Here is an 18192-nt window from a genome sequence, read left to right on the forward strand (position 1 = left end):
AAAGCCCCAAGGAAGCAGAAGGAAGGAAATAATAAAAATCAGAGCAGAAATTAATGACATAGAGACTAAAGAAACAATACAAAAAAATCAATGAAACCAAGAGCTGGTTCTTTGAAAAGGTAAATAAGATTGATGCAACTTTAGCCAGGCTCACTAAGAAACAAAAAGAGAAGACCCAAATAAATAAAATCAGAAATGAAAGAGGCGATATAACAACTGACCCAACAGAAATACAAAGCATTGTAAGAAAACATTATGAGCAACTATATGCCAACAAATTGGACAACATGAGGGAAATGGACAAATTCCTAGAAGCATACAACCTTCCAAAGCTGAATCAAGAAGAGGCAGAAAACCTGAATAGGCCAATAACAACTAATGAAATTGAAGCAGTAATCAAAAAACTCCCAGTAAACAAAAGTCCTGGACCAGATGGATTTACAGGCGAGTTCTACCAAACATTCAAAGAAGAATTAACACCTATTCTATTCAAACTATTCCAGAAAATTCAAGAGGAGGGAAAACTCCCAAACTCTTTTTATGAGGCCAGCATCATCCTAATCCCAAAACCAGATAAAGATACTACAAAGAAAGAAAATTACAGGCCAATATCCCTGATGAACATAGATGCTAAAATCCTCACTAAAACACTAAATGCAAAGTGGATCCAGCAATACATTAAAAAGATCATACTTCATGACCAAGTGAGATTTATTCCGGGGATGCAAGGCTGGTACAACATCCACAAATCAATAAATGTGATACATCACATAAACAAAATGAAGGACAAAAATCATATAATCATATCAATAGACACAGGAAAAGCATTCAACAAAATCCAGCCCCCATTTCTGATAAAAACTCTCAGCAAAGTGGGAATAGAGGGATCATACCTCAACATAATAAAGGCCATATATGACAGACCTACAGCCAACATCTTACTCAATGGGCAAAAACTAAAACCATTTCCATTAAAAACCAGAACAAGACAGGGATGTCCACTTTCACCACTCTTATTCAACATAGTACTGGAAGTCCTCGCCATAGCCATCAGACAGGAAGAAAACATAAAAGGTATCCAAATTGGAAAGGAGGAAGTAAAACTATCATTATTTGCAGATGACATGATACTGTACATAGAAAACCCCAGAGACTCCATCAAAGTACTACTAGATTTGATAAACGAATTTGGCAAGATAGCTGGATACAAAATCAACATCCGGAAATCAGTGGCATTCTTATACACCAACAATGAACTTTCAGAGAGAGAAACTAAAAAAGCAATACCATTTACCAATGCAACTAAAAAAGTAAGATACCTAGGAATAAACTTAACCAAGGATGTAAAAGACCTGTACTCAGAAAACTACGTGACACTGAAAAAAGAAACAGAGGAAGATTTAAACAGGTGGAAGAAGATACCATGCTCGTGGATTGGAAGAATTAATATCATTAAAATATCTGTACTACCCAAAGCAATTTATAAATTTAATGCAATTCCTATGAAAATACCAACAGCATATTTCACAGATCTAGAACAAGCATTTCGAAAATTTATATGGAACCAAAAAAGACCCCGAATAGCTGCAGCCATCTTGAGAAAAAAGAACGGAGTGGGAGGGATCACATTACCAGACTTGAAGCTGTATTACAAAGCTACTGTAATCAAAACGGCCTGGTATTGGTACAACAACAGGCATATAGATCAATGGAACAGAATAGAGACCCCAGAAATAGACCCACGCTATTATGGTCAGTTAATATTTGACAAAGGAGGCAAGAGTATCCAATGGAGTAAGGACAGTCTCTTCAATAAGTGGTGCTGGGAAAATTGAACAGATACATGCAAAAGAATGAAACTAGACCACCAACTTTCACCATACACAAAAATAAACTCAAAATGAATAAAAGACTTAAATATAAGTCACGAAACCATAAAAATCCTGGAAGAAAACATAGGCAGTAAAGTCACAGACATCCTACGCAGTGGACTTTTCACTGATACAACTCCTAGGGTAAGAGAAACAAAGGAAAATAAACATATGGGACTACATCAAACTAAAATGCTTCTGCACAGCAAAAGAAAACAGCCTCAAAATACAAAGGAACCCCACGGTCTGGGAAAACATAGTTGCCAAGGATGAATCTGATAAGGGGCTAATTTCCAAAGTGTACAAAGAACTCATAGCACTCATCAAGAGAAAGACAAACAACCCAATTAAGAAATGGGCAAAGGACTTAAATAGACACTTCTCCAAAGAGGACATACGGATGGCTAAGAGACACATGAGAAAATGCTCAACGTTGATAATCATCAGAGAGATGCAAATTAAAACCACAATGAGGTATCACTTCACAACTGTCAGAATGGCTGCCATCAACAAATCAACAAACGACATGTGCTGGCGAGGGTGTGGAGAAAGGAGAACCCTAGTACACTGCTGGTGGGAATGCAGACTGGTGCAGCCACTATGGAAAACAGTATGGAGGTTCCTCAAAAAATTAAAAATGGAGCTGCCATTTGACCCCGTAATTCCACTTCTAGGAATGTATCCTAAGAATCCTGAAACATTCATCAGAAAGGATATATGCACCCTGATGTTCATAGCAGCACAGTTTACAATAGCTAAGATCTGGAAACAGCCCAAGTGCCCATCAGTAGATGAGTGGATTAAAAAGCTGTGGGACATTTACACTGTGGAATACTACGTAGCTATAAAGAAGAAGAATCTCGTACCCTTTGAGACAGTATGGATGGTCCTGGACAATATTATGCTAAGTGAAATAAGCCAGGCAGCGAAAGAAAAATATCACATGCTCTCCCTTACACGTGGAATCTAAAGAACTTAATAAACTGACGAGCAGAATAGATTCAATGGAAGCATAGTTGAGACTGACGAAATGTCAGAGGGAAGGGGGAGAGGGGGTAGAGGGGGAGAGAGTAACCAAAGAATTTATATGCATATATGCACAACCCAAGGACACGGACAATGGTGGGGAGAGTGACTGGGGAGGGGGAAGGAACGGGGGGGGAAAGGGTCACTGGGGAGAAAAAGGGACATCTGTAATACTTTAAACAAAAATAAAAATTATTTAAAAAAATAAAATAAAACAAAATTTTAAAAAAAGAAAAATAGGAGGGCAGAAATTCAAACCAACAAGAGAGCACTTCTGACCACTAGCAAGTAGAGCTGCCAGGGAAGAAACTTGTCAAGTCCCACATGCCATGTAGGAAATACCGGAACAAACAGCATCTCTAACTCTCCATTCCAATGGCTGATCCTGCACCCCAGACCTGTGGATTGTACTGATGTGTGTGTGTGTGTGTGTGTGTGTGTGTGTGTGTGTGTGTGTGTGTGTATGTTACTCTTTTTAAAAAATATATGTTTTTATTGATTTCAGAGAGAGGAAGGAAGAGGGAGAGAGAGAAACATCAATGATGAGAGAGTCATTGATGGGCTGCCTCCTACACGTCCCCTACTGGGGATCGAGCACAAAACCCGGGGCATGTGCCCTTAGGAGGGATGGAACCATGACCTCCTGGTCCATAGGTCAACGCTCAACCACTAAGCAACACCAGCCAGGCTGAGCTATATATTTTTATTGAATCCTTGCACCAACACTTTGGGGGTGCGTGTCATTACCTCCAACTGACATTACTTAGCTAAAGTAGCCTGGTTTATATATGGTGCTCATTATGTATTCACTGGAAAATCTGACTAAATGAGTAAGAAACCAAATTCAGAGAGAATTATAGTTAAATTGACCCAGTTCACAAGTGCTAGATTCAAAATTCAGCCTCAAACTGAGCTCACAGCAAAGTCAGAGCTCTTCAGCAGCCCACATGGCAACACCTCTAAGCAAAGAAGGGATCCAGGAGGTACCAGATCATCCAGCAGCTCCTGCCAGCCTCCAGCCACTGAGTTCCAGTTCTTCTCTGTTCTCAATATACTCATGTACCCAGTGGCCCTCAAGGATCTCTGCAACCCCTTCCTTTTCCTCAACAAATCCCACTAGAATCAGGGTCCAAACTGGGGTCCATAGACAGATTTCAGGATGTCCATAAAACCTCTTAAAACTCTATAGATTTTTCCTGGGAAAAGGAACATAGCTCCTTTTCAAATTTCATCACCTTATTCTTTTCAAAGAGAATCACTGCACAAGTCTAAAGGGAAAGAGGGTGTAATTTGCCTTCAAACCCCCAAATCTGGCACAATGCTTAGACTTTTGTAGGTACTCAATCAAGGTTGACTGAATGTTCAATGTCCCAAAAAATGAAGGATTAGAGCAAAATAAGGCAGACCTTTCCCCTCAAGCACTTTCTGACTACGCCATACCCTCTCAAGGGAAAAGAGTTGGTAACTTTTTGAAAAAAAAAATATTTTTATTGCCCTAGCCAGTTTGGCTCAGTGGTTAGAGCATTGGCCCACAGACTGAAGGGTCCTGAGTTCAATTCTGGCCAAGAACATGTACCTTGGTTGCAGGCTCAATCCCTGGCCCTGGTCCAGGCATGTGCAGGAGGCAACCACTCAATGTGTCACTCTCACATTGATGTTTCTCTCCCTCTCTTTTCCAATCTCTCTGAAAAGCAATGGAAAAATATCCTCAGGTGAGAATTAAAAATAAAAATAATTAAAAAAAAAAATATATATATATATATATATATATTTTTTTTTTTTTAGAGAGAGGAAAGGAGTGGGGGAAAGTGGGAAGGAGGGAAAGAGAAAGGAGGAGAGGGAGAAAGAAACATTGATGTGAGAGGCGAACGTCAATCAGCTGCCTCCTGCACACACCCTACCAGGGATCAAGCCCACAACCCAGGCATGTGGTGTGACCAGAATCGAACCAGCAACCTTGCAGTGCACAGAATGACGCACATCCAACTGAGTCACACCACCCAGGGCAGAGTTGATGACTCTTAGAAGGACTGTGTCTTTCTAGCACACAGTCTATCTCCTTCTTGTACCATATGGACACAGAGCATACTGTTCTGAAACTCTAAATATAAAACTAATTTGCCCACAATTTTGAGACAATCAGGGAAAATTTTTAAAGGACTGGATTTTAAGTACTGTAATATTAAGGAATTACTAATGTTGTTAGGTATGATAATAGCATTGTGATTATTTTCTTATGGGTACACACAGAAGAATTTAGGGTTGAAATGACAAGCCATCAGAAACTTGTTTTAAAATATTATAGGCACAAAAAAGGGGTAGTTGGGGAAGAGATAAGCAAAACAAGTGTGGCAAAATGTTAATAATTGCTGAATCTGGAAGATGGGTCAATGGATTTCATAATACAGTAAGTCCTCACTTAACATCATCAATAAGTTTTATGACTTGAAGCCAATTTTACCAAAACTAATTAATATTAACAAAAGTTCCTACCGCACCTCATCAACCTTATAACAAAATGACACTATTCAAGAAACTGCTGTATTATTGTTTTTGGATTTCTAAAACTTACATACTTAAAAAAATAAAATGAAACAGTTCATCTGTGCTGATGGCTACAAAACAGTTTTAGTGGTCTTAGTGACCATATTCTAAATAGTCACAAGATTTGCTCTCTTAGACAAAAGAATTCTCAATCCCTGCTACTTAGAACAGAAAGGTTTCAGAACAATTTAGCAATATCCTTGAGGGTCCCTCATCTGTAACTATATAGTGAGTAATCATCATCTCCAACCCTCAGGTGAATGATGAATGTAGAGAGAACCAGGCACTGAGCAACATAGAAAGATACACAACTATAACAAAAGTGCCACACTAATAATGCAAGATGTCAGTAACAGAAGAAACTGGGGGGAGAGACTTTTCTATACTTTCTATAAACCTAAAACTGCTCTAAAAAATAGTCTATTTTTTTAAAGTGAAGGTATAAGAAAAAAGAAAGAAATATAAGAAAAAAAGTGAAAGTACCTAGAGAAAAGGACAAAGGGATAAATTTTTTTCTTTTCACTTTCCTCTTAATTCTCTAATCTGTATTCTGATTTTTCTTCTATATCACTTGATTTTATTTTTTAACTAGTCCTGGGTATTAGGCCATATTCTCTAATTAGAGTTCATATTGTGTCAGTGATAAAATGTGTGGTTCAAGGTAAATTTGAAATGAAGGGACTACTTAGATGTTCCTTTGTCTTTGCTTCTTACCTAGAATTGTTTCGTATGCTTTAAACAACAGCATTACAACTACAGTCCATTTCACTGTATCCTCCAATCCCTTCCACATTTGAGATAACTTACTATGTGCCAGTCACTGCGCAAAGTACTCCACATTTATCATAAAAGGTACCATATATATATTCCCGAAAAAACACTGCATGGTAAATAAGACACCCATTACATATACTAGGAAACTGAAGCTTAGAAAGCTGAGTAATTTGCCTTAGGTCAAACAGCCAGTAAACAGAGGCAGAATTCAACTCAAATGCTAATACTCTTAAATTCTATGACATACTTCATCCCTTTCTTCCTTTTTTCGACTCTATCAGAAAAGTCACTCAAGGATAATTTAGGACCCATGAAGACGCAAGAATCAATATAATAAACTATAAACAATGGCAAGTATTCTTTATACTTATGTCTTTACAGTTTACAGTCCTTTTATCAATGTATTATCATTCTATACTTCCAGCTTGGGCACTTTGAGCTCTATGACACTAGCCAAGTCACTTAACTTCTTTGAATCTTAGTTTCTCCGTATTCAAAATGATTACAATAATATAGCTGTTAAGAGCTAGAACTCTGGCACAAGACTGCCCTGGGTTCCAGATTCTGCCACTTACCAGCTGTGTGCCCTTGGGCAAGTCGCTTAACCTCTCTGTGACTCAGTTTCTCCACCTGTAAAGTGGGAATAATAATAGTACTTACCTCACAGAGTTGTTATGAAAATTATACAGATTAATGATATACTTGTGAAGTACTTAGAATAGTGCCTGGCACAAAGTACTCTTTTTTTTAAATAAGTAGTTAACTTAAAATACTGTACATCAAAGAGTTACTGTGAAGGCATTATATAAATGTAAAATATTATCATTATTACATACAGAAATTGTGAATTTAGAAGGCAAAATGGCTCAGGGTGATAGATATGACTACCTGGCTTAGAGTCCTGGCGTGGTAGTCTACCAGGTGTTTTTTAAAAGGTTTTAAGAACCTTTTAAAAAAGTTCTTAAAAACTTGACTCCAAACTTCAGCTTCCATACTAACACCAGGGTCATGCCTACTTCCAAGGTTGAGAGAATTAGATATCACTAAAGTACCTGGCCAGTTTTCCCCTCCCTCCCCCAACCCCACTCCCACCTACCAATCCCCGACTTAACAGCTGCTCATTACAAGCAGGCCCACCAAGCCAAAGGGACTAAAAAGTAAATAGGCCCCACAAAAACCACATTCATCTCTGGGGCTCTTCCCTTACAGGTGCAGCTCCACAGGGAACCCTATCACAAGTCTCCGAATTTCTTTAAAATGTAGTTTAAAATCATAACGTAAAGGTTCTGATCATGGAAATCAGAGAGGAAGTGCAAGAATCATACCCTGACCAGAAAACTAGGAAGACGGAAAATGCCGAGTAAATTTGGGGACGAAGAGTGGCAAGAGGCCACGAGACAATCTTGGTGCACGTTTTGGGTATTTTGTTTACGCTCTAGCCGGAGTAACTTTTCTCCCCGGTCAAAGACGTGCCAAATCGCCCGAGTCAGAGGGAGGTAGGGCGCGCAGGGGACATCAGTGCTTAAGGCAAGAACGAAGCGCACCAGAAGTCAGCTGCCTCAGTCACGGCCATTTCCCAGGAGGCGGGGAACGCAGCAGCAGCTCGCCCCGCTCGCCCTCCCTCCCGCCGCTCGCGGCCTCGCCACAAGCGCTGAGGACCCGCTCACCTGCGCGCTTCTCACCTGCTCTGGGCCCGCAGCGTAACCCTTTCCAGAGCAGCGGCCCCGGAACCCGCACGCCGCCCACCGCCAGAGCCCCGGGGCCGCCCGGACGGCCGCAAATAAACCAAAAACAGCCATCGGACCGCCGCTTGCGCCCACTGCGCCTGTCCAGCCAGCGGCCACCCTCGCAGCGCAGCCAATTAGCGGCCCGCGGCGCCCGAGGCCTCTCGGGAGTTGTAGTCTGGCATGAGTGTCCCGGCAGCAAGTGCGGCAGCGAGGAGGCGCCTGGTCCTGCTCTTCGTAAAGGGTACTTGGGGTCACAGGCTGGTGTGCGTGGTTGGCACGGCCTAGGCACCTGCTGACTTCCTGGATCGTAGGTTTCAGGCCGAAGTCCCAGCCCCCTCAACCCTTGATGAGGTTTTAGCGAGGGAACGTAGCGGGAGGGAACTAAACCTTGATTGTGAGGAGGGGGTGGAAGAGCAAAACTTTCTTTTGATGTTCAAGTCCCCAGTCAGTCAAGGAATGCCAATTTTTCATTCTTGTATTTGCTATAGTGTTCCTTTCTGCTGGGCCCTGTGCTATTGCCTGGGAAAACTATATACTACCTAAGTAATCCCTCCAAACTCACTTTGTAGGGTGGTTGAGACAGGACTAGAATACAAGATCCTGAGAGTGTAACTGTCTTGAGAGGGGATTGGATAACTAATTAAGCACAGCTGTGTGTTCCCACCATTTGAAATGTGTAGGATACCCCCTTCCAGTCCCTTTGATCTGTTCATGGATATAGTTATATTAAGAACAGATGAACCTACAATGTATCTAACTTTAGGAGGAGGAAGAAAGTTGGGTATCAGGTATACACAGGGATGCTGCTAACTCAGGGGTTAGCAATACCCTTTGGTCCTCAGCTTTGAAGACCAAGAATTTTTTTTTTTTTTTAAATATATCTTTGTTGATTTCAGAGAGAGGAAAGGAGAGGGAGAGAGAGAGAGAAACATCAATGATGAGAGTGTCATTGATCAGCCGCAGCCCGCAACCCGGGCATGTGCCCTGACCGGGAATCGAACCCCGATCGCCTGGATCCTAGGTTGATGCTTAACTGCTGAGCCATGCCTGGCCGGGGGACCAAGAGTTTTTTTTTTAAAAGATCTACTCTTTTAGCAACTTTCAAATAAACAATCTACTCTTAACTATAGTCGCCATGCTGTACTTTACATCCACAGGATTTATTTATTTATAGCTGCATGTTTGTACCTTTTGACCCCCTTCCACCATTTCACTCACACCCACCCCAGTTTCTGGCAACCACCAATCTGGTCTCTTGTTCTCTGTATCTATGAGCTTGGTTTGGAGGGGGTGTTTGTTTTTGATTCAGCATAAGAGAGTTCATATGGTATTTATCTTTCTGTGTCTTATTTCCTGTTTCTCCTAATACAGCATTTTCAACAAGTGAGCCTCAAGAATGTTTAAAACATGCAATACCTGACTAGACAGGGGAACTGGCCTCTTTCCCCTTTGACTGTGAAATAAATTTTTTAAAAAACAACAGCCAACACAACAATAGCTGTCCAGTGTGAATGAATCAAAATTTTACCTATTTTTCTTGTCACATTGGCAAAAATATATATTTTTTGGTGTGCCACAGAATTAGTTTATGTGTGCCATGAGATGAAAAGGGTTGAAAATTGCTGCCTTAGCATAATGCCCTCAATGTCCATCATGTTGCAAATGGCAAGATTTCGTTCTTTTTTACTGCTGAATAATATTACGTTGTATATATACCACATTTTCTTTATCCATTCATCCATGCATTGGCACTTAAATTGTTTCCATATTTTGGCAATTGTAAATAATGCTGCAATTAATATGGGAGTGCATATATCTTTTCCAGTTAGTATTTTCTTTTTCTTTTTTTAATTTATCTTTATTGTTGAGAGTATTACAGGTGTCCCATTTTTCCCCCCACTTCACTCCCACCCCCTCACCAGGCCTTCACCCCGTTATTGACTGTGTCCATGGGCTATGCATATATGCATATAACTTCGTCAGCTAATCTCTTCTCACCCTCCACCCCCCTTCCCTCTTTCCTCTGAAATATGATCGTCTGTTGCATGTGTCAATGTCTCTGGATCTATCTAGTTCGTCACATTCTTTTGTTCATTAGCTTCTTCCTAAAGAAGACCCTTCAACTTTTCCTGTAGCGCTAGTTTGGTTGTGATGAACTCCTTTAGCTTTTTCTTATCTGTGAAGCTCTTTATCTGACCTTCAATTCTAAATGATAGCTTTGCTGGGTAGAGCAATCTTGGTTGTAGTTCCATGTTTTTCATCACTTTGAATATTTCTTGCCACTCACTCCCTTTTGGCCTGCAAAGTTTCTGTTGAGAAATCAGCTGACAGTCATATGGGGGCTCCCTTGTAGGTAACTAACTGCTTTTCTCTTTTTGCTTTTAAGATTTTCTCTTTGTCTTTAACCTTTGGCATTTTAATTATGATGTTTCTTGCTCTGGGTCTCTTTGGGTTCCTCTTGTTTGGGACCCTCAGTGCTTCCTGGACTTCTAAGTCTATTTCTTTCCCCAGGTAGGGGATGTTTTCTGTAATTATTTTTTCAAATAGGTTTTCAATTTCTTGCTCTCTTTCCTCTCCTTCTGGCATCCCAGTAATATGAACGTTGGGCCAATAATACAAATACAGAAGTTGTCCCAGAGGCTCCTTATACTACCTTCATATTTCTGGATTCTTTTTACTTTTTGCTCTTCTGGATGGGTGTTTTTTGTTTCCTCATGTTCCAAATTGCTGATTTGATTCTCAGTGTCCTCTACTCTACTGTTGATTCTCTGTAAATTATTCTTCATTTCAGTTTGTGTAGCCTTCATTTCAAATTGGTACTTTATTATGTTATTGATTTTCTCAGTTATTTCCCTAATAATATGCTTAAACATCCTTATATGCAAAATTCTGAACTCTGTATCTGTTAGCTTGCTTGGATCTATTTCATTTAGTTCCTCTTCTAGAGATTTCTGCTGTTCTTTCCTTTGTGACATGTTTCTTTGCCTCCACATTTTGGCTGCTTCCTGGTGTTTGTTTCTATGTATTAGGTAGAGCTGCTATGTCTCCTGGAATTTGTAGAGTGGCTTTGTGTAGTAGGTGCCCTTTAGGGTCCAGTGACTCAGCCTCCCCAGTCACCTGAGCTGGGCCTTCTAGGCGCTCCCCTGTGTGGGCTGTGTGCACTGTCCTGTTGTAGTTGAGCCTTGGTTGCTGGTGGCATCACTGGGAGGAATTGCCCCCTGGCCAATCAGCTGTGAGGACCCACTGCAACTATAGCCAAAGCGCTGCTGTGCTGGAGACACCCCTATAGAACAGGATTTACTTCAATGGCCCTTTGGTGTTCACCAAGTGCACCCCTTGCATGTGTCACTCGTGGATGTGGTAGGGTTGTAATCCAGTGTGGTTGAGTCTGAGCACCAGGTGCACTGTCTCTGGGGCCTCCCAGGAGGTGCAAAGTTAGCCTCTGCCGGTGCCTTGCCCAGGGCTACACAGCAAACTGTAGTTGGCTGCTACTTGTGCTGGGCTTGAAGGTGCCCAGGAGAGGCCAAGCTATGAGCCAATGCAGGCTGCCACTAGTGCCAGGCCTGGGGCCACTTATCAAGCCGTATGGGGCCCGCTTGTTTGAGAGATTTTAGGGAAGTCCTAAGTTTGAGGCTTGAGAGGCCACTTGCACAGAAAAGCCCCTGGAAATGGCTTGGATGAGCCTGCAGGTGGGGAGGGGAGGGGCCTCCGGGAATCACCAGGGTGGGGCCAAAGGTGTGGGTCAGGTGCTGGCGATTCAAATATGGCACCTGCCTGCCTGCTGTGTGGGGAGGACTTGCCAAAGGAGCAATGGCCTCTGTCAGCCCTTCTGCCTCGAAGGAAGCCACCCCTCCACCTCTCGCCCCAATTTCAGGCAGGTTAGTTCCTCCCCAAGTGTCCCAGGTTCCTTTCAGGCTGCTGCCCAGTGCTGTGGCTCAGAGGGAGCGCGTCTGAGTGAGTCTGTGCATGAGCCCTTTAAGAGGAGCTGCCTGGGACTCCTGCACCCTCCGTGACCCTCAGGGACAGTCCCCACTGGTTTCACAGCCCGAAGCTGTGGGGACTTCTCTTCCCAGCCCTGGAGCCCTGGGCTGGGGCCTGCTGTGGGGCTGGGACCCCTTGCTCCTCCAGGAAACCTCCACCACCAAGATTCTCTCCAGGGTTTCAAACGGGGCACTGGGTGTGGGACCGCGGCTGCGACTCCACAATTCAGCCCGATCCGCCCGCATCTCCACCCCTCCTACTGTATCGGTCTCGGTAATTCTTCAGTTCCCTGGTTGTAGGACTTCTGTTCAGGCAGATTTCAGGAGGCTTTGAGTGATGGTAGTTCTGTATTTTAGTTGTCATTTTGATGTGGTTGCGGGTGCAGCTGTGACCTACGTCACCATCTTGTTTCCGGTAGGTCAGTATTTTCTTTTTCTTCAGACAAATACCCAGAAGAGAAATTGTTGGATCATATGGTAGTTCTATATTTAGTTTTTTGAAAACCTTCATACTATTTTCCATAGTGGCAGCACCAATTTACATTCCCACCAACAATGTACAAGTGTTCCCTGTTTTCTCCACATGCTCACCAACACATGTTATTTCTCTTCTTTTTTATAACAGAGCCACTAACAAATGTGAGTTGATATCTTATTGTGGTTTTGATTTGCATTGCCCTGATGATTAGTAATATTGAGCACCTTCTCATGTACCTGTTGGCCATCTATATGTCTTCTTTGGAAAAATATATATTCAGATCCTCTGCCCATTTTTAAATTACATTGTTTGGGTTTGGGCTGTTGAGTTGTATGAGTTCTTTATATATTTTGGATATTAACACCTTATCAGATATGTGATTTGCAAATATTTTCTCCCATTCAGTAGGTTGCCTTTTTATTTTGTTGGTGGTTTCATTTGTTGTACAGAAGCTTTTTCATTTGATGCAGTCCCACTTGTTTATTTTTGCTTTTGTTGCCTTTGGTTTTGGTGTCAAATCCAAAGAATCATCACCAACACCAATGTCAGGGAGCTTACTGCCTATATTTTATTCTAGGAGTTTTATGGTTTCAGGTCTTTAATCTATTTTTAGTTAATTTTTGTGTATGGTGTAAGATAGTGGTCCAGTTTCACCTTTTGCATATAGCCATCCAATTTCCCAAGCACCATTTATTGAAAAGACTGTCTTTTCCCCATTGTACATGCTTGGCTCCTATGTCATAGATTAACTCACCATATACATGTCAGTTTATTTCTGGGCTCTCCATTCTATTCCATTGGTCTATGTGTTTTTATGCCAATACCATACTGTTTTGATTACTGTAGCTTTGTGATATAGTTTGATCTCAGGGAACCGATGCCTCCAGCTTTGTTCTTTCTCAAGATTGCTTTGCCTATTGGGGTCTTTTGTTGTTTCATACAAGTTTTAGGATCATTTGTTCTATTTCTGTGAAAAATGCAATCAGAATTTCCATAGGGATTGCATTGAATCTGTAGATTGCTTTGGGTAGTATGGATATTTTAACAATATTAATTCTTCTAACCTATGGGCATGAAATGTCTTTCCATTTATTTGTGTCTTCTTCAATTTCTTCCATCAGTGGATAGATCATCCAAACAGAAAATCAATAAGGAAATATCGGCCTTAAATGACATGTTAGATCAGATGAACTTAACAGATATATACTGAACATTCCATCCAAAAGCAATGGAATACATATTCTTCTCAAGGGCACATGGACATTCTCTAGGATACATCATATGTTAAGCCACAAACAAGTCTTAACAATTTTTTAAAATATTTTTTATTGCTTTTTTTTTTTTTTTAGAGAGAGAGAGAGCAACATTGACATGAGAGCAAAACATTAATCCTACAAGCACCTTACTGGGAATCGAGTCTGCAACCCAGGCATGTGCCCTGACCAGGAATCCAACCAGCAACCTCTTGGTGCCTGAGATGACACCCAATCAACTGAGCCAGGGTAAGTCTTAAATTTTAAAAGATTCTGATTATACCAAGATCTTAATTATGTCAGGTCACCTACAGTTGAGCAGGAAGACTGACTCATATTAGCCATACCTACCATAGCCTAATACATAAACCCTGCCAGGGGTAAAGCTTTCCGGGATTGGAATGTTCTTAATTTCTTCCTTCTATCAAGCTACTTATAAATTGCTTTAGTAATTAGCAGATCTCTTGGTGTTGTGGTTTTAAAATATGCCCACAATTTACTTGACAATCCTCTTCTCAAAAAGGTGGCATCTAGCCCTGGCCAATGTGTCTCAGTTGGTTGAGTGTCATCCCATACACCAAAAGGTTGCTGGTTCGATTCCCAGTCAGGGCACATGCCCAGGTTGCAGGCTCCATCCCCAGCAGGGGACATGCAGGAGGCAGCCAATCAGTGTCTCTCTCTTTCTCTCTCTCTCAAAACATCAATAAAAACATTTTTTTTAAAAGGTGGAGTCTTAATTCCCCTCTTGTTGAGTGTGGACTGGAGTTAATAACTCACTTTTAATAAATAAAATGGGAAAGAAGTGATGGTATGTGATTTTTAAGGGTAAGTCGTAAAAGTTATTGTGGCTTCCACATTGCCCTAGTTCGGATGACTCATTCTAAGGAAGTCAAATGCCGTATTCATGAAGACACTCAAGCAACTCTCTAGAGAGGCCCACACATGAGGACCTGAAACCTCCTGCCAACAGTCAAGTGAGAGAACCATATTGGAGCAGATCCTTCAGCTCTGGCAGACACCTTGGCCAAAACCTCATAAATAACCCCAGGATGGAACTACCCAGCTAAGTCACTTCTGAATTCCTAACCCTCAGAAGCTGAGAGATAATCAGTGTTTGTTGTTTTAAGCCATTAAGTTTGGGGGCTAATTTGTGATACAACAATAGATAAGACACTTGGTGATCAAAATTGTCGCCAAAGGCTGTCAGCCAGGGTCAGGTGTTTTCCCTATCTGGGTCTGCCTTGCTTTCAATCTGCCTCAGCTGTGCACTGAACTCCACAAAACAGCAGCCTTCTCTGGTAGGAATCAGAAATGGGCTGAGTCTCCCCCCTACCCCCTCAGGAAAGAGTATTGCAATTAATACTCTGTGTGTTTAAATAATAATAAGGCTTTCTTAGATTCAATACAGGTTCTTAAACCAGAAGAACAATCCCCTAACTAAAAAAATCCATGAATCTAGGATCCCTCTCTGATTCATCTTTGTCTCCCTCATAGTTCCTATCATGCTTACTTGCACATGATGGGTACTCAATTAACATGACTAGGCAAATGGATGAATATCCATACTCCTCCGTTCCCTATGCATTTGCTTATACACGTTTGTGTATACACATGTATGCATAAGACTGCTTGCATCCGTGCACATACTTTGTATTAGTTAGGGTTCGGTTTGGCTGCAAGTAACAGAAACCTCCAAAGACCAGTGGCTTAAAAAAGCAACAAATTTGTTTCTCTATAAACAAAGTTGGGAGAGAACAATACAGGCTTGGTATTATGGCTCCACAAACTTATTAGGTGCCCAAGCTCCTATTTTGTACCTATGCCATCTTCATTGCACAGCTTTCACTTCATGTCCAAGATAGCTGCTCAAGCTCCAGCTATTATGTTCACATTCCAGCCATCAGGAAATAAGACAAAAAAAGGGCATGCCATCATCTTATAGGTACAATTCCAAGATATCCCATACACCAGTTCATTGGCCAAAACTTATTCACACGGCCACAACTAGCAGCAAGGAAAGCTGAAAAATGTAGCCTTGCCCTGGCCGGTGTGGCTCAGTTGGTTGGGTGTCATCCTGTGCACCAAAAGTTTGATTCTTAGTCAGGGCACATGCCTGGGTTGCAGGCTTAACCCCTGGAGGAGGGTGTGCAGGAGGCAGCCGATTGATGTTTTGCTCTCACGTCGATATTTCTCTCTCCCCCTCTCCCTTCCTCTCTCTCGAAAAATCAACTAAAATTTTTTTTAATGTAGCTTTATGCCTGGCTAAAAATCAGAGGTTCCTTTTCCACATAAGAAGGAAATAAAGAATACTGGGGGTAAAGTGGCATTTTATGCATCATACCAGGAAGAGGTAGAAAAGGAAAAAAATCAGAGTTCATAGGTTGCCAGTAGATGAATAGCAGGGATGCTGTGGCTGGAAGAAACAGAGTAGAGAATGGGTAACAGACAACAGGCAGGTGAGTGGGCCTAGTGGATGGTTAGTAAAGGGACTACAGGGGAGTTTATTACACACACATGACTTTTCCCAGGCCCCACACAGTCTTGCTGTGGGAGAATCCTGGGAAGAAGGTGGAGTTCATCTCTTTTGGGGAGGAATACATCTCCTTCTCCTATTTCCCTAAAAAATAAACTTCTATTAATAAAACTTTTGGCCTCTCTCCACCCATGTCAAACAACACGTGACCAACCGGATAGGTGAGCTTGTGAGAAACAACTGAGCCTATGTGACTTGCTCCTTTCCTGCTCTGGGAGCCAGCCCATCAAGTGAACCTGGGTATTCTAGTCTGTCCCTGTAGTAGTGTGGAGAGCTGGGGTTTGCACCTGTGCTAATAATGCCTGGATAAGTAATTCAAGGGTACTGTATTAGTAACCCCATTTTGTCTGCCAAATAAGCCATGTACTCCAAAAGGCTTAGCAGTAAGAAATCTAGTGTTTTTATTTCCATCTGTCCCATGTCTATTTTTTCAACAGAGTTAGATTTAAGCAGAAAAGTGAGTGGCAGCACTTATTGACTTACCTTTCAAACCCCAGCAGCCTCCTCCCCACTGGCCCCAGACTAGCAGCCTCCATCATGCCTTCCCAAACCTTGCAGGATAGTGGGATGATTGGCCCCAATGTGGTAGTGAGATTTCAGGGGCCCAGGCCAGCTCCCAAACCCCTCAAGCCCCTCTGAAAGCAAGGAATTGCATCTTCTATACCATGATTAGAACTTTGACCTAAGAGGGGACTACAGGGACACAAAATATTGAAATGCATAATTCACTCCATGGTAGAAGTAACTGGCACTTGCTCCTATATCCTGAAAGCAAGCTTTGCAACTGGGAAGGAGAGAAAGAGCTGGAGATGTTAAGGACCAGGGCAAAGCCACAGCCCAGAGGGGGGCCTGCAGTGAATACCAATACTCAACAGAGCTACCTGCACAAGTTCACTCCTTCAGGCCTGTCTCGCCTTCTCAGAGCCAGTCAGGCAGGGGATGTGGCCATGTTAATCCTGGGCTGAGAGGGATCTGGTTTGATTCCTAAATAATGTCAGAATCCTCAGTCTGGTTGTACCCAGGGTCTGGAAAAGGAGGAGACAAGGCACTTCCAAGGACCTGCCCGGTCTTCCTCATGGTCAGTGATTCAGTTGGGGTAGGAATGGTCAGCAAGTTGGAGTGGTATCTCAGTCTCAGATGGATTATGTGACCCTGATTTGTAGCCAGGTAACATTAACAAAAAAACTTTAACCCTCCTATGCTAAAGTACTTTCACGAACTGCCCCACCCCCAACCTTTGCACTCCTTAACCTCAGTGGGGAGAGGGTGACTTTCTGATATCTTGACTCATCTGTAGAAAATATAAAGAAGCCCTGGCCAAATAGCTCAGTTGGTTAGAGCATCGTCCCAATATGCCAAGGTTGCAAGTTCAATCCTGTCAGGGTACATACAAGAATTAACCAATGAATGCATAAATAGGTGGAAAACAAAATCCCCCCTACCCCACACCCCTTAAAATCAATTTAAAACAAAAGAGAACTGAGGGAGCCATCTGGTCAACCTGATGCACTCTCCTTACAGCCCCATACACCTGCTCTCATTCCAGTCCCCCGACCCACCCAGTTTTTCCTGCCTTTGCCATGAGTTCTTTTCCCTTTCAGTGTCCATGCTCCACAGCACCTCACCACCTGGTTCCAGGGAACTCCAGCCTGAGAGAAGCCATGTGGCCCAGGCATGGGAGGGTTTGGCTGTCCTAAGGACAGAGCTGGTCGCACTCCAAGTTTAAGTGATCAGGAGGTTGCACATGGCAACTCAGGAAATGAGCTGGCAGCTCAGCCTGGTCTACCCAACCCACTTCCCTCTGCCAGGCCTTCTGCTCCATCAGTGCCCATGTTAAACATGGATTGATTTCTGAGGGAGGAAAAGGACAATAAAAAGGAAATGAGAGAAAGCTAGAGAGGAGAGAAAGGGAAGAGACAAGAGAAGATTCATCAAGGAAATTTTAAAAGACACAACAGAGAGCCGAGTGAAGAGAAAGAAGGAAGGAAACAACAGAAGACAGAGAG

The 18192-nt window shown here is 42.2% G+C and overlaps 1 protein-coding gene across 7 annotated transcripts in view; it reads right to left on the bottom strand.

Annotated features, from left to right (window-relative positions):
* Positions 1-8064, bottom strand: part of HDHD5 (haloacid dehalogenase like hydrolase domain containing 5) — a 28643-nt gene extending 20579 nt beyond the window's left edge. For 3 of the 7 annotated variants that reach the window (XM_081129302.1, XM_081129299.1, XM_081129296.1), the window contains exon 1: positions 7898-8040. In XM_081129302.1, coding sequence (XP_080985428.1) covers positions 7898-8014 — 117 coding nt within the window. In that variant the 5' untranslated portion in view covers positions 8015-8040. Of the gene's footprint in view, positions 1-7882 lie in introns of all 7 variants that reach the window. The other 4 variants (XM_081129300.1, XM_081129297.1, XM_081129301.1 and 1 more) reach the window with 2 other exon arrangements.
* Between the last annotated feature and the right edge of the window lie 10128 nt (positions 8065-18192).

The sequence above is a fragment of the Miniopterus schreibersii genome, assembly GCF_964146895.1.
Source record: "Miniopterus schreibersii genome assembly, chromosome: 2".
Classification (NCBI taxonomy): domain Eukaryota; kingdom Metazoa; phylum Chordata; class Mammalia; order Chiroptera; family Miniopteridae; genus Miniopterus; species Miniopterus schreibersii.